The following is a 27957-nucleotide window of genomic DNA, read 5'->3' as shown; positions in this document are numbered from 1 at the left end:
AAAATTTCTATGATATTTAAATGTTCTTGTCATGCTTGTCATGAGACTACAGTTAAGCACTACCCTGGATTATGAAATATATTGTGCAGAAAACATGAATCAGCAGGGCTGTGACTGCGTATCCTTAAAAAAGCCTGCCTGCCGCCGGGCACAGTGGCTCACGCCTGTAATCCCAGTACTTTGGGAGGCCAACACGGGTGGATCACGAGGTCAGGAGATTGAGACCATCCTGGCTAACACGGTGAAACCCCGTCTCTACTAAAAATACAAAAAAATAGCTGGGCGTGGTGGTAGGCACGTGTAGTCCCAGCTACTTGGGAGGCTGAGGGAGGAGAATGGCGTGAACCCAGCAGTCAGAGGTTGCAGTGAGCCGAGATCACACCACTGTACTCCAGCCTGGGTGACACAGCAAGACTGCATCTCAAAAAAAAAAAAAGCCTGCTTGCAGAAAGGAAATCCGTATACTGAAGGGAAATCTCTACTCCCATGTTTACTGCAGCAGTATTCACAATAACCAAGATATGGAATCAACCTAAGTACCCATCAATAGATGAATGAATAAAGAAAATGTGGTACATATACACAATGGAATATTATTTAGCCATAAAAAAGAATGAAATCCTGTCATTTACAACAACATAGAAGGAACTGAAAGACATTTAAGTGAAATAAGCCAGGCACAGAAAGACAAGTATGGCACACGTTTTCACTAATATGTGGGAGCTTAAAAAAAAAAAAAAAATGAACTCACAGAGATAAGAGAATAGAATGATGTTAGTGTCTTATGGATAGTCATTTAAGTGTGTAAACATGGGTTAGAAGTGGGAAACTGGGTAGAAGTTTTACAAGAAGATTTAAGATGACCAGGGAGCTTAAAAAGGCTAGCTATGAGAGGTGATACAGAGTTGACATATCTCTAAGTAGAATTACCAGATGCTTAGAAGGGTAGTGGGGAGTGGGGCATAAAGAGGGGATGGTTAATGGGACAAAAATACAGTTGGATAGAAGGAAGACCTAGAGTTCGGTAGCAAAATAGGGCGCCTATAGTTAACAACAATTTGTTGTATATTTCAAGATAAATAAAAGAATGGAATTGGAACATTTAATTGGGGAATCCATCATCTCAAGCATTTATCATTTCTTTTGAAGATGAATATGTACAACTATTACATATGTAAAACTATTATATATCCATAATAATTAAAAACAAAAAACAAAAAGAAAAAACAAACCAAAAAAATTAAAAAAAAAGAAAAGCCTGCTTGCAAGGTTAGCTCTTGGCCGACAGCTGGGAATTGGGATTTGGGGAGGGTTCTCACCATTTCCAGAACTGATTAAGCTGCTCACTAAGCCTAAATTGTTTATGCAGACAATGTAATTTATGCTGAACACCTGCTTTCCTTCTATGAGCCTGAAATTTTGGTATATACCAGTGAAAGGGTGCTTATATGACCAGCCCCCTAATTAAAAACCTGGGGTGCTGAGCCTCTAACACTGTCTCTGATAGATAATGTTTCACATACATCGTCACAACTTGTTGCTGAGGGCACTGAGTACATCTTGCCTGACTCCATTAGGAAAGAACTCTTAAAAGCTTGTACTTCCTCTGGACTTTGCCTCATGTGCCTCTTCCCTTTGCAGATTTTGCCCTGCATCCTGTCTCTGCAATAAATCAGCTGCAATTAAATGCTGAGTCTTCTGAGTCTCCTTACCAAATCGGTGAACTTGGGGACAGTGTTGAGGTCCCCCGCAACACGCATACTAAAAGATATCTGAGTAAAATATATACCTACCATCTTACCAGGCAATGTGCTCTTGGAGGAAAGTCATTATTCATACACAGCAAATCTTGCATAGATTGTGGAATAACATCTACAAAAACATTTGATAATGAAAAAGTTAGTACGTTCATGATCAGGCAGAGTTTTATAATATGCTTTGAGGAAACACATGTCTTAACTAGCTTAAACGATGCCTTAACTAGCTTAAAATTCATTCACCTTTCGCTGGGCCCAGTGGTTCACTCCTGTAATCCCAGCACTTTGGAAGGCCAAGGCAGGATCACCTGAGGTCAGGAGTTCAAGACCAGCCTGGCCAACATAACAAAACCCTGTCTCTACTAAAAATACAAAAAATAACTGGTTGTGGTGGTTGGTGCCTGTAATCTCAGCAACCTGGGAGGCTGAGGCAGGAGAACTGCTTGAACCCGGGAGGCGGAGGTTGCAGTGAGCCAAGATCGCGCCATTGCACTCCAGCCTGGACAACAAGAGCGAAACTCCGTCTCAAAAAAAAAAAAAAGAAAAAAATCATTCGCCTTCATTGTACCACAGTCTCCTTCATCTGTTCATCTCAGACCTCTAAGCCTCCTTACTACAGCAGTTTTTCCTTGATGTATGGTCTTCCCTTAAATTAACAGCACTTAAATTTTCGCTACTGAATAGTTTCTTCATTAATTGGCAGAATGTTGAACCTGAAAATTGCTGGCCATTATGAGACCTCCCACCAACTGCACACACTTCCCTCTTCATCTTAAAGTTCTCATATTCACATTCTGGCTTAATTATTTTATTTTGCTGTATAATTCCTTCCATATATGTATATATGGTTAGTGTTATCTGCCCTGGTTTATGAATCTGAATGCACATATTATCTAATTGTTTTGTTTCTAAGAAGAATATACGTAATAGAAAAGGTGACATAATTCTATTCCTACACAAGAAAAAGCACAGATTGTTTTCAGGTCTGAGCTTACAAATGACAATCTATTACGATCAGAAAAAATTTAACACATTCTACGTATTTATTTGCTTAGTGAATGAAGAAGGGCATTTGACTGGCAGCTCCAAAGTTCATGTTTATTCAGTATCTTGCTCACTCACTGTTACGCACTAGTTTGTCTAAGTACAGAAGATTTTGGATGATTTGACCTATTAACAATCATAGACACCATTTATTGAGTACCTGGCATGGGTCAGGTACTGAGATAGTTGCTTAGGTACAATTTCTCATTAAATCTGCACTTAGTAGATTTAATACTACCTTCAGGTAGTATTACTTCATTTTACAATTGAAATAACTCAAGCTTAGAAGGGTCAACTAACTAGCAAGTAGAAAAAATAAAATTTTAATCCACTTGTTTTGACTCCAAAATCTGGAGTCAATCCAAAATACTACCCTTTAATCAACAGATTTTCCTTTATTGTAATCCTTCAAAGCCAAAGTTACTTGCTTAATTCTCCTTCTCTAATTTCCCAATTAAAAGTGATCTTTTCTCCTCTGAATTCCAACAGAACTTTATCTGTACTTCAGGATGCACTTATCACTTTTTACCTATTACTGTTACTTACTTATGTATCTTATCTTCCCTACTGGAATGTAAGTTTCATTTAAGTTTGGGTTCTACAGGGCTTGGAAAAGTACCTGGTACATGTTAGGTACTCAATAAATATGAGTTGATTTAATTAATTAAAAAATGAATGACACTGTAATTCATCCTCTACCTCAGATGTGGTGAAACAACTTTGCCTATGTAAAACAGTTCCAGAGGAACTGACACTACAGAAGAAAACTAAATTCGTCATTCAAAATTACAGCCAATCTTAAAAATCAGAAGTTAATTATTATTATACAGAAATAACTTACCCTCTAATAACTCATCCTTTCCTTCTTTATCAGTGGACTCTTGTACAAGATAATGATGAGTGACTGAGAACTTGAAGTCAGCAAAGAAAATTTCATCTGATTTCTCTTCCCATGTGCCAGAAGTAAATATACCCTACATGTAACAATAAAATGGAAAAATATTTACCTTAATCAACAGCTATCATTATATTTACTAACGACAGGGATATTTTCCCCTTTTTCTGCCCTATAAATATCCTCCATACAAAGAAAAAAGAAAAACATAAAAGTGAATACAACCAAGAGAAAATTATTTTATAAATGATTTATCACAGTGTTCCTTTAAAAAGAAATTTCTCCTAGAATATTAACTATCAAGTGACTTACAAAGATTAATATTTTTTTCCAGGATGTCTCTATATAAAATCATGAATACATCACTGTATATTAATAATACAGCATATAGCATTATTTGACACCAGAAACTGTTTCATAAAGAAGCAGTCTGCACGATCAATTTAAAGGCATACACCTGTAGCATTTATTTAACAGATTCCTGCTTCTTTATCAAGCTTTGGCATTCAAGTCTTTCCATTTGAACAGCAACATCTTCAATGGAAAATATATATTAACTAAGAGTTCCAAAGAGTTCCTTAGTTATACATAACCCTAACCATAAAAAAGGATTTTTCCCACAGGGCTTCTAATCTCCCACAGTTACTTTTTCCAATGGAGAGGTAAACAGTCATTACAGCATAGCACCACTACGAGGCAGGAAATACCAACCAAGCAACTAGCTAAGCACAGATAGCCCCAAACTAGACTGAAAATGTATAAGCAACAAATCTGTGAGTTACTATTTTTAAAATGTTTTCATGGCCATCCCTAGTGTAAACACCTGAATGTTTTATATATATTCCTGGAAAGATATTTATAATTCTAAATTAAATGAAATCCTATTTTAAGTGTCCTAAGTATATATTATTACATAAGTACATCAAATATCAATCTTTTCATTAGGATTTGAATTGTCATGTATGATACACATCCAAAATCATAATTTTTTTTTTATTATGCTTTAAGTTCTAGGATACACGTGCAGAACATGCAGGTTTGTTACATAGGTATACACGTGCCATAGCGGTTTGCTGCACCCATCAACCCGTCATCTACATTAGGTATTTCTCCTAAAGCTATCCCTCCCCTGGCCCTTTCCTCCCCCAACAGGTCCCAGTGTGTGATGTTCCCCTCCCTGTGTCACGTATTCTCATTGTTCAACTCCCACTTATGAGTGAGAACATGCAGTGTTTGGTTTTCTGTTCCTGTGTTAGTTTGCTGAGAATGATGGTTTCCAGCTTCATCCATGTCCCTGCAGAGGACATGAACTCATCCTTTTTTATGGCTGCATAGTATTCCATGGTATATATGTACCACATTTTCTTAATCCAGTCTATCATTGATGGACATTTGGGTTGGTTCCAAGTCTTTGCTATTGTGAACAGTGCTGCAATAAACATACGTGTGCCTGTGTCTTTATAGTAGAATTATTTATAATCCTTTGGGTATAGACCCAGTAATGGGATTGCTGGGTCAAGGAAATAAGAGAGGACACAAACAAATGGAAAAACATTCCATGCTCATGGATGAGAAGAATCAATACTATGAAAATGGCCACACTGCCCAAAGTAATTTATAGATTCAATGCTATCCCCATCAAGCTACCATTGGCTTTCTTCACAGAATTAGAAAAAACTAAATGTCATATGGAACCAAAAAAGCGCTCATATAGCCAAGACAATCCTAAGCAAAAAGAACAAAGCTGGAGGTGTTGGGAGACCCCCTGAAACTACTGCTATGGAATAAAAGATGAAATGCTCCTGATTATTGTAAATACAAAATTGCACGCAGGATTGTGTAAAGACAATGCCAGGTTGGACTGCCAGAATGAGCCAACAGCACGTGATGTTCTTCCCCTGCAGAGAGCCTACGAATAGACGTGCAGTCAGGGACATTTCACATCACCAAGATTCCTATCCTAGAAAAGCAGATGTTCATAGCTCTGGGAATAGAATGCGACCCTTGTGGAGAGTCTATAAACGGACACTTGAGGAGCGCCTGTCCATATGGATAAGACAGGGCTATAAACACCCTCACCTTGCCATGGATCTTCTAGGCCTCTTTAGGGTTAAGGCATACTCCCTTCTGAGAATTTCTGGTCTAACCGGTTATCTAGCTTCATGTCCTGTTTCTATGGATTGTTTGTAACCAGTTTTTGCTGCAACTATTACTGCTGAATAATATCTTGCTAATCACGGGTTATGGAAAGACTGTGTTTCTGTTTGAAGGATCTGTTAGAAATTACTGATGCACACACTATATTGTAAATTCTTATCTCTGTATATTGTACTTCTGCATACAGATGTTATGTTAAAGAATTACTTCATCCCCATGTGACCATCTCACCTCATAATCAAATGACCCTAAATCCCTCACTAACCTACCCTCCCCTCACTAAACTTAATAATAAATGCTGGTACATCCAGTGCATTGTTGGCACCGCGGGACCAGAAGGCAGTGACCCCCCTGGACCCAGCTTTCACTATCTTGTGTGTGTCTATTATTTCTTGACCTGCCGATGTGCCTGGGAACAAAGAAAGAGCCCTGTTCCATTGCGGGATGCAGGCCAGATCCCACAATATGGAGGCATCACACTACCTGACTTCAAACTATACTACAAAGCTACAGTAATCAAAACAGCATGGTACTGGTACCAAAACAGAAATATAGACCAAGGGAACAGAACAGAGGCCTCAGAAATAACAAGACACATTTACAACCATCTGATCTTTGACAAACCTGACAAAAACAAGCAATGGGGAAAGGATTTCCTTTTAATAAATGGTATTGGGAAAACTGGCTATCCATATGCAGAAAACTGAAAGTGGACCCCTTCCTTATACCTTATACAAAAATTAATTCAAGATGGATTAAAGACTTAAACGTAAGACCTAAAGCCATAGAAACCCTAGAAGAAAACCTAGGCAATACCATTTAGGACATAGGCATGGGCAAAGACTTCATGATTAAAACACCAAAAGCAATGGTAACAAATGGGATCTAATTACTAAAGAGCTTCTGCACAGCAAAAGAAACTATCATCAGAGTGAACAGGCAACCTACAGAATGGGAGAAAATTTTTGCAATCTATCCATCTGACAAAGGGCTAATGGATCCAGAATCTACAAATAAACAAATTTACAAGAAAAAAACAATCCCATCAAAAAGTGGGCGGAGAATTTATTTTTTTCTTTTTTTTGAGACCAAGGCTCACTCTGTCACCCAGGCTGGAGTGCAGTGGTGTGATCTCGGTTCACTGCAACCTCCGCCTCCTAGGTTTAAGCGATTCTCCTGCATCAGTCTCCCGTGTTGCTGGGATTGCAAGTATGCATCACCATGCCTGGCTAATTTTTGTATTTTTAGTAGAGACCGGGTTTCACTATGTTGGCCAGGATGGTCTTGAACTCCTGACCTCAAGTTATCTGCCCACCTCAGCCTCCCAAAGTGGTGGGATTACAGGCATGAGCCACCACATCTGGCCAAAAATCATAATTTTTATGTGTGGGGTGGGTTTCTTTACCATGAGGTTGACCTGTGTTAAATCAAGGCATCAATGGCCTGTACCAAAGGCTCAAGAGCCAGTAAGTAATATGATAATGTACATAAGAGTTTGTTATGCTAGAAGAAATGTCCAATATAAAGCAGTGATAGCTAAAACGAGGTAAAAGAAAGTCCAGAAAAGGAGAGAGAAATTCCTTTTTCAAGTCTGCAATAAATCTAAAATACTCTTTTTAAATGATACAGTGATACCGTCTGACCCTAATTCTGGATTCTGGTACTATTGTCAACCTTACTGACATCTATCTAGAGGAAGATTTGATTGTATTCAGTAAGCGACAAGGCAACCAAATTCTGTCTCCAAAACAGACTCAACTGATAAACAACACTCTAACATCCCATATTCAATTCCATCAGGATATAGTCATTTGATACCAAATTCCAGTATGGTGAATTTTTAAATCATCATGTTCAGCAAAAAAGTTAGATATGAAGAGTGATACTGTATGAGTCTAGCTATAAAAAGCTTAAGAACAGGAAAAACTAAAATATACAGTGAAAGAAGTCAAAACTGTGATTACCTCTGGGATTGAAAAACAAGCCATCTTTCTGGGATAATGAAAATGTTCTATATTTTTATATGAATGGTGGTAACATGGGTATACACATTTGTTAAAACAATTACATACATGAGCTCTGTAAACTTTGCTGTGTATAAATCCTAACCCAACAAATTTAAATAATCAATAAAATATCCCTTAAAAATGAGATAAAGAAATGGAAAAATAACTTATGAGGAAAATGTGAGTGTTGGTGAGAGGAAGATGCTCTTTTTCCAAAAGAAAAGACAGTAATGGCAATTATGTAACAACAGCATGCTACTAATCATCATAATTTGGCACCAACAATCCTTTCCACTTATCTTTCTACCTACTCAATAAACATTAGGTAACTAAGATAGAGTCTAAGTCATAACTTTGGAGGGCCAAAGACTTCAGTAAGATAAAGATCACTGCCTTAGTTAACCCCTTCATAATATGTTTCCTGGACTATTTTAATAGCCTTCCATCCTTCTACGTCGTTATCTTCCTAAAATACAAATATGCTATTTTTCCTCTTCCACTTAAATTATTCAACAACTTTCCATAATCTATAATAGTGACCTCTATCAGTAAAAATCTGATTATACACCTCCATATATTTATTTCCAATTATGTATTATAGTATTACACATAATGTATAAAAACAAAAAAACTGACATTAAAAGGATATAAAAATGTAACATAATTAGAAGTTATAATACACAAATATTTCAACACGAGCACATTGGTGGAAATACAAAGCTTACAGATCTGACCCTATTCCTTTCCAGTTTTACCCCCACATCAACCTTCCATCTTCCTCGTATTACAACTATGCCTAACAACTTGTTTTTCCCCAGAGGTATGCTTTCTTCATAAACCTGTGCATAGGCTACTCCTATTGCTCTTCTCTGCTTCATTCTTTTAGTATACTTTTAGCTCATTCTTCAAAACTCAACCTAAATATTAATTCCTATTGAAAATCTGCCTTTGATTATCTTCAAGCAGTTAGTGATTATTTCTTAGCATCTTGTTCAAATACAAGAACAATACCTTATTCTAATTGCTTATTTATATGTCTATTTCTCCACTAGATTGTGAAAAGCAAAGACTACTGTTCTACTCCTATTTGCAGCCCAGTACTTAACAGTACCTACATGCTTAATATGTATTTAGGGAATTACCTTTGTTCAGTATTAATAATAACCCCTACAACTTCCAAAGCTACTAGAAAATATTTCCTAACCAGTATGTTATCCAGTAATGTACTGGATATCCATATATTTGAGTAATATATACACTGTGATCTAACAAGTTGAAATAGCACACAACCCCATCATGTCTTGAACTGCTGCAACAACTAGATATCCACATGCAAAAGAACAAAGTTGGATCCTTGTCTTACTCTAGACTTCAAAATTAACTAAAAATGGATTGCAGATCTAAATGTAAGAGCTAAAACTATAGATACCATCAAGAAAATAAAAGGATGACTCACAATGATACATGCTGCAACATAGAGAATGGGAGAAGATGTCTGCAAATTATGTACCCCATAGGGACTTGTATCCAGAATATATAAAGAACTCTTACAATTGGATAAGGAGAAGACAACCCAATTTTATGACTGTTTTTATTTTCTGAGGAGTTTCACTCTTGTTGCCCAGGTTGGAGTGCAATGGAGTGATCTTGGCTCACTGCAATCTCTGCCTCCCGGGTTCAAGTGATTCTCCTGCCTCAGCCTCCCAGGTAGCTGAGATTACAGGCATGCACCACGACATTTGGCTGTTTTATTTTTAATAGAGACAGGGTTTCACCATGTTGGTCAGGCTAGCCTCAAACTCCTGACCTCAGATGATCCACTGCCTTGGCCTCCCAAAGTGCTGGGATTACAGGAATGAGCCACCGCACCTGGCCGACAACCAAAATTTAAAATGGGCAAAGGACCTGAAAAGACATTTCTCTAAAAAAGTATACAAACAGCCAATAAAAACATCAAAAGATGTTCAACATCATCAGCCATTAGGGAAATGCAAATCAAAACCACAATGAGATACTACTTCATATCTACTAGGATGGCTATAATTAAAACAAAAACAAGAACAAAAACAAAAAATAGTGTTGGACACAGTGGCTGACGCCTATAACGCCAGCACTTTGAGAGGCTGAGGCAGGAGGACTGCTTGAGGCCAAGAGTTTAAGACCAGCCTGAGAAACAATGAGACCCCATCCATAACCGAAAAAAAATTTTTTTTGAGTGTGTTGGTACATGCCTATAGTCCTACCTACTTGGAAGGCTGAGGCAGGAGGATCACTTGAGACCCAGGAGTTTGAGATTACAGTGAACTATGATTGTGGCACTGCAATCCAGCCTGGGCAATAGAGCAAGACCTTGCCTCTAAAAAATAAAAATAAAAATTTTTCTCAGGAGTCCTATACATGGCTGGTAGAAATGTAAAATGAAAGAGCCACTCTGGAAAACAGTCTGGCAGGTCCTCAAAAGGTTAAAAATAAACATAAGATCCAGAAACTCTACTCCTAGATATACAGCCAAAAGAAATAAAAACATACGTCCACCCAAAAACTTAATGCTATAAATGCTCACAGCATTACTCACAGTAACCAAAAGGTGGAAACAACTCAAATTCCCATCAATAGGCAAAGATAAATGTGGTATATCCCTAAAATGGAATATTATTCAGCAATGAAAAGCAATCAGCCCTCCATATCTGCAGATTCCACATCCCTAGATTCAACCAACTATGGGCTGAAAATATTCAGAAAAAACCCATCAATACAACAATTTAAAATAATATATATGTATTTTTTAAAATACAGTATAACTACTACTTATACAGCATTTACATTGTACTAGGTATTATACATAATCTAGAGAGGATTTAACGTGTGGGATAATGTGTGTAGGCCATCTGCTAATATGCCATTTTATATAAGGGACTTGAGCATCCAGGAATTTTGGTATCCACAACAGGGATAGGGGAATGGTGTCTTGGAACCAGTCCCCCCAAGGATACCAAGGGATGACTACACTGATAAATGGTACAATACAACAAACCTGGAAAACATTATGTTAGGTGAAAGAAGCCAGTTACAAAAGTGTACATATTGGCCAGGCATGGTGGCTCACGCCTGTAATTCCGACACTTTGGGAGGCCGAGGTGGGTGGATGACCTGAGGTCAGGTGATCATGACAATTTGAGATTAATAAATAGTTTCTAACCATTGAACAAAAACAACCCAGTCATCTAGATACATTCCACTCCATACAGGTGGCCTGGCTGGCCTTCAGCCTGGATCAAGATCATCCCACTAAAAGCACAAAAGCACAGAAAGGAATGATATCAAGGCTCAGTCCAGAAGCCCTTTTATATGCAACTTGTGACTTTCATTCCACAAGGGAAATTCAGAAACAAAGGGGAACTTGAGATAGTCCTTCTTCAGTTACCAAGAACCACAATTCATCCAGACAACATTCAACTACCTAAGAACTGTCATAGGAAGAGATCCTGAGCAAAGGGGACACAGCCAACTGTTAAGTGAAAAACCAGACCAAATATAAGAAATCCTCAGGGAAAAGAATCAGCCAGGTATTGATTCACGTAGGCATGAGGTACATTGGTTAACACAAATAAGCCTTCTTTAAAGGAAACAAGTACCCTTTAGCATCATCTCAGGCACTCAGATCTAATAGGCACTTGGGCCTACCTTAGCAGTCAAAATTTATACTCCTTTCTGAGCCAGCCTGGCTTCATTTTAAGCCTGTGTATTTTATTTCCTGATCTGACCTTCTCCTCTGTATATATGATCTTCTCATCTGCTCATAAATATGTATCACATTTATGTATATCCACCAAGGATTTTAATTACTCCAATTGCATATACTTGAAGTTCATTATAAGTATTTTTTTTTAAGTAAAAGCAGACTGTACAAATTAATTTCCTGCTCTTCAGGATAGGATACACACATCCCTAAGTACCTACTAAGCCAGATAATTCATGTATGTGTGTGCCTGTGCATACATAAAATCTTTTAACACTGAAATTAAACTTACATGAGGTTAAGGATTAACCTCATTCTATGGATGAGAAAAAGTTAAGAGACTGAAAAACCTGTCCCAGGTTACCAAACTATTAAGTGGTAAACTGATTTGTCGTATCATTTACCAGTAGCGTAAGTGGACATGATTAAGGACATAACTAAGGACATGATTGGATAAATGCCAGATGAGTAAGCCATCAGTAGATTTGTGAAGAAAATTGGATCCCTGTTAGCCTTTAGGTAAGGTAAAACTGATAAGAAAGAACAGATGAGGATTTGGGGCAGGAAATTGAACTGAGAATTTAGGAAACAACCCAGCTCAGCTAAAGTTCCCTATCGGGGAGTAGAGAAAAAAGGTGGAGAAATTAGGGACCTGACCATGGAAGCCTATGAATATCAGTCCTAGTTCAGACTACCCTGTAGGCAATGGAAAGCCACTGAAGGCTTCTGTGAAGGATCATAATATAATGACAGCATTAGTTCAGGAGAAGTCATCTGAACACACTGGAAGGAGAAAAACAAATGAGAAAGAGAAGGTAAGGAAGGGGAAAGCATGGAGAAGTAATAAAGACAATCAGAAAGTAGTATAGAGGCCAGGTGTGGTGACTTAAGCCTGTAATTGCAGCACTTTGGGAGGCCAAGATGGGAGGATCACTGGAGCCCAGGAGTTCAAGACCATCCTGGACAACACGGTAAAACCACATTTCTGGCTGGGCACGGTGGCTCACGCCTATAATCCCAGCACTGTGGGAGGCTGAGGCGGGCGGATCACAAGATCAAGAAATCGATACCATTCTGGCCAACATGGTGAAACCCCATCTCTACTAAAAAATTTTTAAAAAATTAGCCAGGCGTGGTGGCGCATGCCTGTAATCCCAGCTACTCAGGAGGCTGAGGCAGGAGAATTGCTTGAACCTGGGAGGTAGAGGTTGCAGTGAGCCAAGATCGTGCCACTGCACTCCAGCCTGGGTGACAGAGCGAGACTCCATCTTAAAAAAAAAAAAAAAAGAAACCACATTTCTACAAAAAATAAAAAAATTAGTGAGGTGTGCTGGCACATGCCTGTGGTCCCAGCTACTCTAGAGGCTGAGGCAGAGGATCACTTGATCCCAGGAGGTCAAGGCTGCACTCTAGCCTGGGCAACACAGCAACACTGTGTCTCAAGAAAAGAAGAGGGAGAGGGAGAGGAAGGAGGGGAGGGGAGAAGGGAAGGGAAGAGATAGGGAAGGGAAGAGAAAGGGAAGAGAAAGGGAGGGAACGGAAGTATTAATATAGCCCAGGGACTGCAGAGTAAAATAATGGGAGGATATTTGTCCTACCAGAATGTATAATAAATTTATAGTAATTAAAAAATAAAATATTTATATAGCAATAAACATTATTCAGAATCCAGAAACCGATCCAAATACATATGGGAACTCAGTACATAATAAAGGGAACATATTCAATGGGACAGTTTGGAAAAGTTGGCTATCCAATAGCAAAACAAAAAAAGTCTCATTTCACTCACAAAAAGTAATTCTAAGTAGAATATCTAAATGTTAAAAGAAAAAATCTTTCTTTAGAAGATAAGTACTAAAAAATAGAGAAGTATAAATTTATCAGAGTAAGGTCAAGAGACCCTTTCTACATACAGGATGAAATCTAGAAGTCATAAAGAACCTAACTACTTAAAAATATAAACTCTTACCTTACATTACACATAAAAATCAAAATGGATCAAAGGTCTAAACATAAGAGCTAACAACTATAAATCTCTTAGAAGTAAACAGGGGAAATCCTTCATAACACTTGAATTTGCAATTATTTATTGAACAGGACACTAAATGCACAGGCAACAAAAGAAAAAATAAAATGAATTTCATCAAAATTAAAAACTTTTGTGCATCAAAGTACACTATCAACAGAGTGAAAAGGCAACGCACGAATGGGAGAAAATATTTGCAAGTCATATATCACATAAGGGATTAATATCTAGAATACATAAAGAACTCTTACAACTTGACAACAAAAGAAATAATCCAATTGTAAAAATAGGCAAAGGACTTCAATAAACATTTCTCCCAAGAACATAGACAAATAGGCAATAAGAACAGGAAAAGATGCTCAATATCCCTAATTATTGGGGAAATGCAAATCAAAACCATAACCACTTCATACTCACTAGAATGATTATCATTTTTTTGGGGGGAAAAAAAAAAAAAAAAGCACCAGGAAATAACAGTGTAGAAATTGAGCCCTTGAGCATTGCTGGTGAGAATGTAAACTGCTACAGCCACTGTGGAAAACGACGTGATGGTTCCTCAAAAAATTAAACAAGGAATTACTATAGGACCCAACAATTCCACTTCTGACTGTATACCCAAAAGACACCAGCAGTTTCTTGGTTTTTTTTTTTTTTTTTTTTGTAGAGATAGGGTCTCGCCATCTCTATAGGTTATGTTGCCCAGGCTGGTCTCAAACTCCTGGCCTCAAGCAATCTTCCTGTCTGGGCCTCCCAAAATGCTGGGATTACAGGCATGAGCCACCATGCCCAGGCTACACAAAGGAACTGAAAGCAAGTAGAACAGATACTTGTATAACACATGTTCACAGTAGCATTATTCACAATAGTCTCAAGGTAGAAGCAACAGATGACAGATGAATGAATGGATTTTGTTGTTGTTGTTGTCGTTGTTGTTGTTGAGATGGAGTGTTGCTCTGTCGCCCAGGCTGGAGTGGTGCAGTGGCTCAGTCTCATATCACTGTAACCTCCACCTCCCAGGTTCAAGTGATTCTCCTGTCTCAGCCTCTTGAGTAGCTGGGACCACAGGCGTGCGCCACCATGCCTGGCTAATTTTTTTATTTTTAGTAGAGATGTGGTTTCACCATGTTGGCCAGCTGATTTCAAACTCCTGACCTCAGGTGATCCACCCGCCTTGGCCTCCCAAAGTGCTGTGATTATAGGCATGGGCCACCGTGCCTGGCCAATGAATGGATTTTAAAATATGGTATATACATATAATGGAATATTATTCAGCCTTCAAAAGGAATGAAATTCTGACACATGCTACAACATGAATGAACCTTGAAGATATTACTTCATGTTTCATGTTAAGTGAAACATGTCAGACACAAAAGGACAAATATCGTATGATGCCTCTTATGTGAGGCTATTGTTTAATGGGTAGAGTTTGTTTGGGATGATAAAAATGTTCTAAATATGGATGATGGTAATAACTGCACAACAATGTGAATATATTTAATGCCACTGAACTAAACATCTAAAAATGGTAAATTTTATATATTTTGCCATAGTAAAAATATATATAAACTCTTGTGAAGCATAAGACATTCAAATTAAAAGCAAAATGACAGACGAGGGAAAATATCTGCAACCCAGAGAGTCAGCATTCATAAAAATATAAAAGCCCTTGCACAATCCAATGAGACAGCAGAAAATTGGTTAGTGTATCTAACATGCCATCAAAAACGAAATTCTAATATCTAATAAACACTAACGAATGCTCAATCTCACGAGTGCTCAGGAAAATATAAATAAAAATGAGATAGTTTTAGTCTGTTATATTAGCAAAAATATAATGAAAATAAACAGTGTGGACAGAATGAAGATATGGGTGCTTTCATATACCATATGTGGAAAAAGTACAAATGCAGTCAACTATTTTGGCAGAAAACACGGCTGTATTTATCAAAAATAAGAATCATGTTCTCTTTGACCGAGTAATTCCACTTTCAGAAATCTGTTACAGAAGGCTGGGCGCGGTGGCTCACGCCTGTAATCCCAGCACTTTAGGAGGCTGAGGCGGGTAGATCAGGAGGTCAGGAGATCAAGACCTCCTGGCTAACATGGTGAAACCCGGTCTCTATTTAAAATACAAAAAATTAGCTGGGCGTGGTGGCACATGCCTGTAGTACCAGCTACTCGGGAGGCTGAGGCAGGAGAATCGCTTGAACCCAGGAGGCAGAGGTTGCAGTGAGCCGAGATTGTGCCACTGCACTCCAGCCTGGCAACAGAATGAGACCCCGTCTCAAAAAAAAAAAAAAAAAAAAAAAAAAATTCTGTTACAAAAATATTCATACAAATATGCAAGAGTAGTATTCACAAGGAGAAGGAGATTGGTGGGCTCAAATGAAAATGTCTACAGAGACTGACACTCCGTGACCACACAATGAAATAAAAAAAGTTTTTGATCCTATGAATCCCACGAATTTTAGTTCCTCACTCTCAAATGAGTAGCTAGAGATCATCAGATATTTAAGGAAAACCCCCATATGAAGGAAACAGTGACCCCCCAACAAAAAAAAGACAAATATGCAAGAGTATGTAGAAAAATGCTTACCACCACAGTACCTTAACTGCAAAAACTGGAAAGTAAATATTCTTCAATAGGAATATGTATAAACCCATCATGATAATCATACAACAGACTACAATGCAAGCATTAAAGTAACAAGAGATGTTTATGTCCTATCTTGCAAACACACCAAGATACAGTTTAAAAAAAGAAGATAACTGTAATAAAAAGTGATTGATCTTTTTTTCAAGGTATAATGTATGTACATGGAACTGTTAAAAGTTGTTCTGAAAAGTAGATGGAGAAGTGAGGAGGAGGGGACTATCACTTTTTTATACATATGCATCATTTGGTGTGGTTACATTATTTTTATAATTAAAGGTCTCTAAATTTTTTTTTTTTTTTTTTTTGAGACGGAGTCTCGCTCTGTCGCCCAGGCTGGAGTGCAGTGGCGCAATCTCGGCTCACTGCAAGCTCCGCCTCCCGGGTTCACGCCATTCTCCTACCTCAGCCTCCCGAGTAGCTGGGACTACAGGCGCCCGCCACTGCGCCCGGCTAATTTTTTTTCTATTTTTTAGTAGAGACGGGGTTTCACCATGGTCTCGATCTCCTGACCTTGTGATCCGCCCGCCTCGGCCTCCCAAAGTGCTGGGATTACAGGCGTGAGCCACCGCTACTGAAAAAGTAGAAAAGAACAAGGGAAACAATGGGGACTGGTTCCATAGGACAGTCTTCTAGGCCCCTAAACAGATGCCTTGCCCTAAAATATTTCCCCATATAATTTTAAAGTGTTTACTTAACTTTTCTTACATTTTTCTGAAATTCCAGAAGCATTTTTTTTAAACGTTAAAAACTTGAGGACTAAATGATGCAAAGTGTGGAGTCCTGATTAGTAAGCAACAAGGAAGGGTTCCCAGGCGGGGGAGAAAAATTGTTCCAAGAGACAACTAATCACAAACAACCTGCTGGCACAACATTCTGTTCCCAAATACCTCGCCCGTACATGGCTCCTTTGTCATGACCCCACAAAACTTCCCTCCACGGCCGGGCGCGGTGGCTCACACCTGTAATCCCAGCACTTTGGGGCGCTGACGCGGGCGGATCACTAGGTCAGGAGATCGAGACCATCCTGGCAAACATGGTGAAACCCCGTCTCTACTAAAAATACAAATATTAGCCGGGCGTGGTGGCAGGCACCTGTACTCCCAGCTACTTGGGAGGCTGAGGCAGGAGAATGGCATGAACCTGGGGGGGCGGAGCTTGCAGTGAGTGGACATCACGCCACTGCACTCCAGCCTGGGCGACAAAGCAAGACTCTGTCTCAAAAAAACAAAACAAAAACAAAAACAAAAACAAAACAAAAACTTCCCTCCAGCTCCTGCCCCTTAGTAGACAGCCCCTTCTCTGCTGTGCTGCCAGTATCATATCTTCATACTTTCTCTAATACATACTTCCTCTAAATATATCTACGTACTTTCTCTAAATCTGCCTGTCTTTACCTACAACTGTCTTGGTAAATCCTTTACTGTCCAAGACAATGGCCCCAGCCAGTGGCACCTGCAACATTTTGGTGGCCCTTCTAGGGAGTGCTTGGGGACTGCTTGGGGAGTTCTCTCTTACTGTCTGCATTTCCTCTCCTCCAACTCCAGTCTCCTGATGGACAGTGCCCAAGCCTGGAGACAACGGAAGGTTCCTGGCCAGGGTCAGTAAAAAGATGTCTGACTCGCTACCCAATCGGGTAAGAATTCAAAGTTTGCTTTCCTTTTTAGTCTTCTGGCAGACAAAGTCTAGTATTCCTCCGGCAATGAACGACAGCTGGCCAGGGCCACTCCCTGGTGTAGCCTGAAGGCTAGGGCCTGAACAGATTTGGCTGCCTTACCCAGAAAGGATAGGAGAGAGCCTATCCTTTCTGGTCAAAAGTCCCCAAACCCTAAGTTTGGCATAACTGGCGGCAGAAGCTCGACCAGGGCTAACCTATACACATTTGGCGGAACTCAGATATCCTCTTTCTCACTCTCCCACATAAGGCAGCCAATCCTCCTGCTCTAGACATCTTAAGCCAGGTAATCCCAAACAGCACCAGGACAGTGAGTCTTCCCTCAACCCTTTCCCCTCCTACCTGGATTGAGCACCCAGCGCAATTTGTACCTAGACTAACCTGGGGTCTCTCACCTAGTGTTCATCCAGTGTAAGGCCCTAGTGCCAGGAGATCCTTGCCAGTAGGTGGAATGCCCCTTTGGAAAGTGCATCAAGAAGTCCCTCAGCAATGTGAGTGGATCCCTTATCCCTTGGTGGGATGCCCTGGGAGAAACTGCAGTTTGCATCCCCAGCAGACATTTTTTACAGTCCCATCATGGGACAAAGCCCCTCAGTTCCCTCACACTCGCCCCTGGGCTGTATTTTAAAGCACTGGGATAAATTTAACCCTAAGACTCTCAAAAAGAAATGTCTAATTTTCTTTTAGCATGACTGCTATGCAAGAAATTCTCAAATTAACCTTCTCAGTCTTTTATAACTGAGAGTAGAATGAGGAGGACAGGGATAAAGAGAAAGAAAAACACAGGAACACGAGTCAGGCTCAACTGCTGGCTGCTTTATAAGCCCCCAGCCTCCTCCAGGTTGCCCTAAGGACACTCCTCCAGGTAACTGCCACCAGTGCAGAAGGCCAGGCCACTAGAAGGCAAACTGCCCCAATGAGATACATGGCAAAGAGCCTGTACAGTTTGTCCCTCTGTCACATGCTCAGTCATTAAAAACAGGACTGCCTGAGGGCCAAAGGGCCCCCAGGACAATCCCAAACACTTATGGCCTTGAGCTGAGGGGTCTCTCTGCTCTACCTGGCTTCCAAATCAGACATTGGCATCAACAAAACAAAGCCAAGGGTAACTCTGTAGGATGCAAATGAAATTATAAATTTCCCTTTTGGGTTCAAGAGCTGCCTACTCTGTACTAATCTCCTTTCCTGAGCAACATTCCTCCAAATTCTGTTGGGTAATGGGGGCAAATGCACTCCCTGTCTCCATCCAAAAGAAAAAAATCACACCCCTTTATATTACTTAACGGACCAATTACCATTCTCCCACCAGTCTTAGGTAATGTCTAAATATTCCACACCCCTTTGGGGCAAAAATATACTTTCCAAGATGGGTGTCTGCTTAATATTTACCCAATCTCTGAATTAATCTTTCCCTCTAATAGCCCTATTTCTCCCGGGAAAGCTACCTAAATCTTTAACCAATAACTTCAACCTAGATAGTCCTACCTCAGGGCTTAAAAATAGCCCACACTTACTCAGATAGACCCTAGCAGGAAATCTAACTGGGCAATCTCTTGAAAGGGGATAACTTCTACAGTATATAGACAACTTCCCTATCTGCTCCCCTTCACAGGCTCACACAGCAACATGTAACATAACTCACTAACAGAAGAAAAATAATTTCTGCCTAATTAAAGGTTACAATGGTAAAGAGGTATTGTTGGTAAGGAAGGTTATAAAAAAGTATTTTATATGAGAAAGAATCTTGTATGGTAATTTCTTGTCTTAAAGTAAAATAACTGGTTGTTTAAAAATAAGGGATGTTCAGGACAAGTCAAAAAAAGTCCAAGCGTATAATAGATGGTCTACGTAAGTCACGAGAAAATTGTGACAGGAAATTTATAAAAAGAATATTGTATGTAATTAAAGCATAATAGTCTCTCTAAAATTCGTTCCCTATGTTGTGTCTAATTAAATTCAAACACTTTTTCATCAAGTTTGACTTCCAGGTTACCCAAATGGGCTTCCAATAAGGACAAAAAGACACATTGCAAAAGGTTTTTTGCCTTTTTGATACCTGGCTTAAAAAACAAAACTTTCTCTTCTAGAATTCTACAGTTTCACCTACAAATGACACTGCAAACGGGATATCAGTCTCTCCCCAATGATGCCTGCTACCTTTACGAATCTTCCCTGGATTCAGTTGAATGCTAGTTATGTCTTAACGTGCTCCCCTTCTCTGATAAGCCCTGCCTCCAACAAGATCCAATATCTGGCTGAGCACCGTGGCTCATGCCTATAATCCCAGCACTTTGGGAGGCTGAGGTAGGAGGATCACTTGAGGTCAGGAGTTTGAGACTAGCCTGGTCAACATGGTGAAACCCCATCTCTACTAATACAAAAAAGTAGCCAGGCATGGTGATGTGCACCTGTGGTCACAGCTACTTGGGAGGCTGAGGCATGAGAACTGCTTGAACCCTAGAAGTGGAGGTTGCAATGGGCCAAGATCATGCTACCAGATTCCAGCCTGGGCGATAAAGCGAGACTCATCTAAAAAAAAAAAGAAAGAAGGAAAGAAAGAAAAAAAGATCCAATACAATATCCTAAGTCCCACAATCCAGGACAATGACCCACAGAGTCTCCTGACAGACCAACAGTCATCGGCAGGGCCAGTGCCATACCCACGGTTAGTAGGACGCAGTTGGGAGATGAGACCTCCACCCCCAATGTCAAAGACTTGTCATTGTTGTTCTGCTGGGGGGGAATGTGGAATCCTGATAGGTAAGCAACAATAAGGAAGGCGAGCACGTAGCCCCAGAAACATAACCTCATCCTGCACTTAGCCCCCTCCAGCCCCTTCCTCTTTATAGACAGCCCCTTCTCTGCTGTGCTGCACCTTGCACCCTTGCAACGTATCTTTGTATCTTCATACTTTCTCTAATAAACCTTCCTTTTTTTAAAAAAACCTACAACTGTTTTGGTAAATTATTTTACTACCTGCAACACCAGCCCCAGCCACTTGCACCCACAACAGAAAGGAATTCAAAGATAGGAGCCTAAAAGAAGTTTCTCTGAATATTTTAGTAAAATACGAAACCAAACTAATCCATTCAAATATTCAAATATTTTATTCATCCATTCAAATATTTTAAATAAATTAATAAAACTGCTTCCCACTGATTAGGATTAGCATGGTACTTTGGACATGGGATGAAGATGGGGGTAGAGACTGGAAGCAAAGGAAAAAAGTGGGTAATTTTGGAGCATTTAAGGGCCAATAAAATGAGGCTCTGGACCTCAAGGCCAGGATACTAGGATTATGAAAACGGGTAAGAAGGTAGAAGGGTATCAAGGACAAATTTCACCAACTTAAAAACTACCAGATCTGTATGTGAGTAAACTGTGACTTCCACACAAACCTGTAGTCTCTATCATACAAACTGTCCCAAAAGTACATGTTCAAGTAAGCCTGTGTATATATATTGTCAAAATGAAACATATTAATTTTTAAAATAAATATATATAACAAAATATTTTTAAACATTAGCTTTTATTTAACCTTTTTGGGGTCATGGGCTCCTCTGAGTATCTGACAAAAGTTGTGGACCATCTCCCAAGAAAATTCACATTCAAAATTAAGAATGCATACAATTCAAAGAGACCCAAGACTCTGGATTAAGAATTCCCTTTATAGGCCAGGCACAATGGCTCACGCTTGTAATCCCAACACTTTGGGCAGATCACAAGGTCAAGAGTTTGAGACCAGCCTAACCAACATGGAGAAAGCCTGTCTCTAGTAAAAATACAAAATTAGCCAGGCGTGGTGGCAGGCGCCTGTAATCCCAGATACTCGGGAGGCTGAAGCAGGAGAATTGCTTGAACCCAGGAGGCGGAGGTTGCAGTGAGCCGAGATCACACCACTACACTCCAGCCTGGAGACAGAGCTAGACTCTGTCTCAAAAAAAAAAAAAAAAAAAAAAATTCCCTTTATAGGCCAGGAGTTTCAGACCAGTCTGGATAACATTTCAGGACCTCATTTCTACTTTAAAAACTAAAGACAGAAAGAACACCCATTATATACCATGGTAAAGTCCTATCCACAATGAGCTATATGGCTTTTAAACTGGTTGAACTCTAACTGCCTGAACAGTTCCAAGTCATTAGCTACACATGTTGACCTAAAAGAAGCAGCTGAGGCAAAATTAACAGAGGGAATTTGTTTGGGCCAAAGTTGAGGACTGCAGTCCAGGACATATTTCCAAGCTGCCTTGGGGAGTACTCTGTCTGCCTCTGTTACAAACAGGTTTTTAAAGGAAACAAGGAGTGGGCTGATACAAAGTTGTTTGACAGGAATTCTCATTGGTTTACAGAGATAATATTGATTAGTGATTGCCTATACACTGTTAAACTACAGGGTATGAATTATAATATCCATCATATGGCATTGTATGGCTACTTGGCATCAATTAACAACCCACGTAGCAAGTGGCTTCAAGGTAATTATTCAGCTCAGGAGAGGTGAGACTGCTGTCACATTTTAAATGACTCTCTGTGATGGATAATTTAAAGAAGCTCCCATTCCTCAGACAAAAAGTTTTTTTTTCCTTTCCTGGAGGGAGGCACAGAAAGAATGACAGCTGAGATAAAATGACTGTGGAGTAATGGAAAAAGGGTTTAACAATCTGGAGGTGAGGGAGGGCAGGGGGAGAACGTTGTTTTAATAAACAGGAAGTGAGGGGGATAATTCGTACTGCACAGTAGGCTCTCCACAAATAAATGAATGAAAAAATGAATAAAACAAAAGAACAAAAAGTAGTTGAGAGGATGAACAGTCTTTTATGACATGGCCCCAGAAGTAGAAAGAAAAAATTAATATTTAATTTGCTACCCTGTAAACATATCTTAAACATATCTGTTCTATAGAAAAATGCAACTGAAATTCTCAACAACCATTTTTACAAAGTTTTAGAAAATGACTCATCCATAAAACTTGCCAATTTATATAAAATTAGATGGAAAAATCAAATTTACTAAATCAAAAACCTAAAGGCAAAAATTACTAAAGAAAAAAAGTACAGAAAATGGTTAATTATAAAACTAAATGCAGAAAAATTCAACCACAGTTATTTTAAAACATACCAGACCATCCAGAAGACTTTCCATCTTCTGTATAATGCTTTTAAAAATGCCACCACCACCATATTTTAACAAAATTCCCAGGTAAGTAAATGTGGTGTGTTCACACTGCATATCTTATACAAAGTGAACACGCCAAGTTCAAGGGGTTACTTGTGTATTCTGGGGAGTCAATCAACAAACATGTACTAAGCATATACCAGGCAATGTGTCATGTATGTAATAAATGAACTATCAAATTAACTGTTATTACTAATGATACCAAATTACACCCTCTGTATGCCAGACCATAAAAAAGGTTAAGAGTCACCACAATAGAGATGTAACTGCCAAAATCCCCCATAAATGATTATGGCTTTGTTAATTTTTTGTGAAAAATCTTTTTTTGTTGCATTTGTTATAACGAAATGTGATCCCTACCCAGTCAAGTGGTAAAATTTAAGTTAGGGTGTCATGTAACGAAAATGAGTATTAATTTATGAAAAGCTCTCACAGCAGACTGATGTTTTGTTGTTTAGAATCACAGTGAAATTTCATTACATCACTGTCTAAAATAAGTATGGACTTTTTTTTTTTTTTTTTTTTGAGATGGAGTCTCACTCTATCACCCAGGCAGGAGTACAGTGGCGCAATCTCAGCTCACTGCAACCTCCGCCTCCCCGGTTCAAACGACTCTCCTGCCTCAGTCTCCCAAGTAGCTGGGATTACAGGTGTCTGCCACCATACCCAGCTAATTTTTGTATTTTTAGCAGAGACAGGGTTTCATCACGTTGGCCAGGCTGGTCTTGAACTCCTGACCTCAGGTGATCTGCCCGCCTCAGCCTCTCAAAGTGATGGGATTACAGCCGTGAGCCATAGCGCCCAGCCTCGTTTTTCTTTTTAAGAGAGATTTTTATAGTCTACTTCCTTCAGTGGCATATATCTTAAACCAAATTTAAGTTCAAAGTAAAATTCATAATGTTTATTGAAAATTTCACTTATCACACTGACAGAATAATTTATCACACATTTAGTTATTGTGCTATAACTAAATGGTAAATCATTAAAAACATACAAAAGAATTAGGAAATAATAGAACTAAAAATGTGTACAGAAATAGTTTATTCTTATCTATCTCAGAATTAAACTTGAGCTTTCTCGGCCAGAATCTATTACATAAAGCTTTCTCCCAGCTAGGTGCTATGCTTTTACCTGCCAGGTGCTCTAAGAAACAATGAATCATTTTATTGCAATAGACTGTTAAATAATTCTATGTTTATATTCTACTCTACTTAAGCAAATATCATTTTACTGACTCTAGTAAATACTTGTAAGAGTCCAGGCTCAGTGGATCACACCTGTAATCCTAGCATTTTGGGAGGCTGAGGCAGGAGAATCACTTGAGTCCAGGAATTCAAGAGTAGCCTGGGCAATATGGTGAGACCTTGTTTCTACAGAAAAAAAAAATTCAACCAATTACTGGGCATGGTGGCATGTACCTGTAGTCCCAGCTACTCAGGAGCCTGAGGTAGAAGGATAACCTGAGTCCAGGAGGCTGAGGCTCCATCCAGTGAGCCAAGATTGTGCCACCACACTCTAGCCTGGGTAACAGCAAGACCCTCTCTCAAAAATAATAACAGCAATTAAGACAGAAAGACAAAAATAAACAATGACTAACAGTAACTGAGACAGCACAATGCCACAAAGCAAATGAGCAACAGAATTCGGATTCCAACACAAGCTGTACAACTTTAGAGTGCATATTCTTCATCACCTATGTATGATATTCTGCCTCTTAAAGATATCTCCTGCTATTTTTATATTACAATAATAAAAATGTTGACAACAATAAAAGCAAAAAACTCCCGAAACTTCCAATTCGAATGAATCGGAGATATAACAAAACACCAATTTTTTTTCTTCTACATAATATCCAAAGAAGCTATAGACACTATGGTTACGATTTAAAGGGAAAATAAAAATGAACAGGGAAAAAAACAAACTACAAACCTTATCTTACATGTCCCATTCCAACAAGGTTGTGAGCAGCTCAATGTTGCTTTTGTTTTTATTTACTTCATTTCAGAAACACTGCATTCTCATCAGTGACTGATCCTCAACCTTCTATAGTTTCAAAAAACTTCGGCTTTAAGAAAACATACACTCCCCCCCATAGTAATACTCCATAAAACACCGAAATGTTTGGAGATAATGCAAATAAAGGAATCTAAACTGTTTATATAAAGTTTATATAAGTCCCAAATTTGACTTACTGTCATAACTTAGTTTGGGAAGTTTCTAATTGAGAAAATGTATAATTCAAATTCATCTTAAATTTGCCATATGAACTTTAAAGTACTGAAATGCCATTCCAATCTACTGAGTGGGTATGAAAAATGTGAACTCATTTCAACACTACTGTAGTCATTATTCTTCTATTAATACTCTAAAGTTAATTCTTCTTCCATGAATTTTTCAGGGACATACGAGTCAGTCACTGACTAAACAGTTCTATTACTGGATTATGACATACCTAAACTTAACATTTCATTAAAAGTATTTAAAATTTTTGCTAAATAGAATCATAAAATTACAAAGCTAAAAGGAACTTAAAAGGTCATTTCTTTATTTCCCTTGCCTTCAAGAAGGATCATACTCATACTACCAAGATTTTTATCTATTTTATAAAGCCCCAGACAACAGAATCCCAAAATCTGCCTTAGAAACCTATTTTAATACTCATTCGAAGTAATTTTACTCACACTTAAATTGCTGAAACCAAAAAGGACACAGTAAAGTAGAACCAACATGGGTTTTGAAGGCAACACCTAACTTTAATCCCGTTTATACCAAAACTACTGGCAAAATGACACTGGGCAAATTACAGTACCACTCAAAGCCTTATTTCTTGTCCATAAAATGGGGTTATAACTAACTGTTGAAATCTGTTTAAGGATTAAATTAACAGACACAGTCCCAACTATAGTGCATGATACCAATACCATACCTGGTGCTCAATAATTGCCATTTCCTTCCCTTTTAAAATCATTTCCCAGCACTTTGGGTTCTGGTAATGGTGAAGCAACTTGGTCAGATACACTTTCCTATAAAATCTGGACAAAAACACCATTTTTCAATGCTCTGGAGAGAGACCAAATGCAGAAAGAAGCTGAGAAGAGTTTACCCATGAAAAAAAGAAAGTGTATCTGACAACAGGCACTTGTTTATACCTTTTTGTCTAACAGCAATTCTCAAACTTTCTGGACTCAGGACCCCCTTACACTCTTAAAAATTACTGGCCAGGTGCAGTGGCTCACGCCTGTAATCCCAGCACGTTGGGAGGCTGAGGCAGGCAGATCACAAGGTCAAAAGATTGAGACCATTCTGGCCAACATGGTGAAACCTCGTCTCTACTAAAAATACAAAAAAAAAATTAGCTGGGCGTGGTAGCGCGCACCTATAGTCCCAGTTACTCAGGATACCAAGGCAAGAGAATCACTTGAACCAGGGAGGCAAAGGTTGCAGTGAGCCGAGATTGCGCCACTGCACTCCAGCCTAGTGACAGAGTGAGACTCCCTCTCAAAAAAAAAAGAAAAAAAAATTTCTGAAGATCCCGCATTAGAAATTTTAAGAGATCCTTTCACAGTTCGAAAGCATGACGTTTAAGTTTTCATGCACACGAGATGTGCCTCCCTCAAACATTGTCACAACATCGGTACATTACCATCTGGCATGAAAATACAAAAAAACTGAAAGGAAAAAAATTGCAATTTATTAATTCATTACAAACAACAAACTTTTTATATCTTAACATAAAAGTTGTAACGACATTTTCTGGAACAAACAAAAATATTAATGAGAAGAGTAGCCCTGTTCTACCTTTTTGCAAATCTGTTTAATGTATAGTTTTTAAAAAGTTAACTGTATTCTCATATCTGCTTCTGCAATGAATCACTGCAATCCATTGTTCTAGTTGAAGTACATGAAGAAAATTTGGCCTCAAGTACACACGTACCTAACTGGAAAAGGCAGGGACCCTGATCACCCCTTGCAAAGCTCTCAGAGACAGACAACGGTCCTCAGATCACACACTGAGAATTGCTGATCTACAGGGGCTCTAATCTGTGTACAACTTGGGAAGCAGAAAGATATAGCTTTACCGAATTTAGGTGACACCAGACAATGTTTGAGGTTGACAGGGCAGTTCTAACATTGAGGTGTAAATTCTGGAAAGGAAGAAGCCAACAGGGGCTAAGTCCCCAAAATTTACGTATAAACTGTCCCAAACCTTGGCTATCTGCTGAACTATGCATGTGCAGAGGAGATTCAAGGGTACAATGACAAAGAAAGAGCTAGAAAGAAAAGATTTCAGCTGCTGCTATCACTGAAAAGAGAATGCAGTTTTAATCCAGCCAAGCAAAACACTCACTAGAACCGAAAAAAAAACTCTTCAGAGGAACACAACATAAATGTTAGAAAGTTTATGAATGAAAATTTATGCTTACATTATAAATAAAATGTAGACTACATTTCGTCTCTACACTTCATAATATAAGCATGAAACTTTAAAATTACTGGATAAACATACCAAAATAAAAACACCTCAGAAAAAAAAAACACAAAAAAACAAAAAAACAGCAAAATGTGACCTATACTCAAAAAAAAACACAAAAAACCAAAAACAAAAACAAAAAACACAGTCAACAGAAACCAACCCCAAAAAGACCTAGTCATGCAACTTGCATTAGACTAGCTATAATAAATACACTCAAGGACTAAAGAAACTATTTTCAAAACAAACTTAGAGATGAGGAATCTCAGAGAATTGAAAATTACTCATAAGAATCAAATGAAAATTCTAGACCTAAAAAGTACAACTGAATTGAAAAATACAGCAGGTAGGCTTAACAG

At 38.7% G+C, this 27957-nt stretch overlaps 1 protein-coding gene and 1 non-coding gene across 3 annotated transcripts in view; one reads left to right on the top strand and one right to left on the bottom strand.

Annotated features, from left to right (window-relative positions):
• RAB3GAP1 (RAB3 GTPase activating protein catalytic subunit 1) overlaps positions 1-27957 on the bottom strand; it is a 107114-nt gene that overhangs the window by 67781 nt on the left and 11376 nt on the right. For both annotated transcript variants that reach the window (XM_007964817.3, XM_073019642.1), the window contains 2 exons: positions 3643-3775; positions 1794-1872 (listed from right to left, as the gene is read on the bottom strand). In XM_007964817.3, coding sequence (XP_007963008.1) covers positions 1794-1872; positions 3643-3775 — 212 coding nt within the window. The remainder of the gene's footprint in view (positions 1-1793; positions 1873-3642; positions 3776-27957) is intronic.
• Positions 26681-26779, top strand: LOC119620608 (small nucleolar RNA U13). The gene has a single exon (XR_005237096.1). It is a non-coding gene; the product is annotated as a small nucleolar RNA U13 (small nucleolar RNA).

Source organism: Chlorocebus sabaeus, chromosome 10, assembly GCF_047675955.1.
Source record: "Chlorocebus sabaeus isolate Y175 chromosome 10, mChlSab1.0.hap1, whole genome shotgun sequence".
Lineage (NCBI taxonomy): Eukaryota > Metazoa > Chordata > Mammalia > Primates > Cercopithecidae > Chlorocebus > Chlorocebus sabaeus.
Note: the sequence above shows the minus strand (reverse complement) of the source record. Positions and strands in the feature narration are given on the sequence as shown.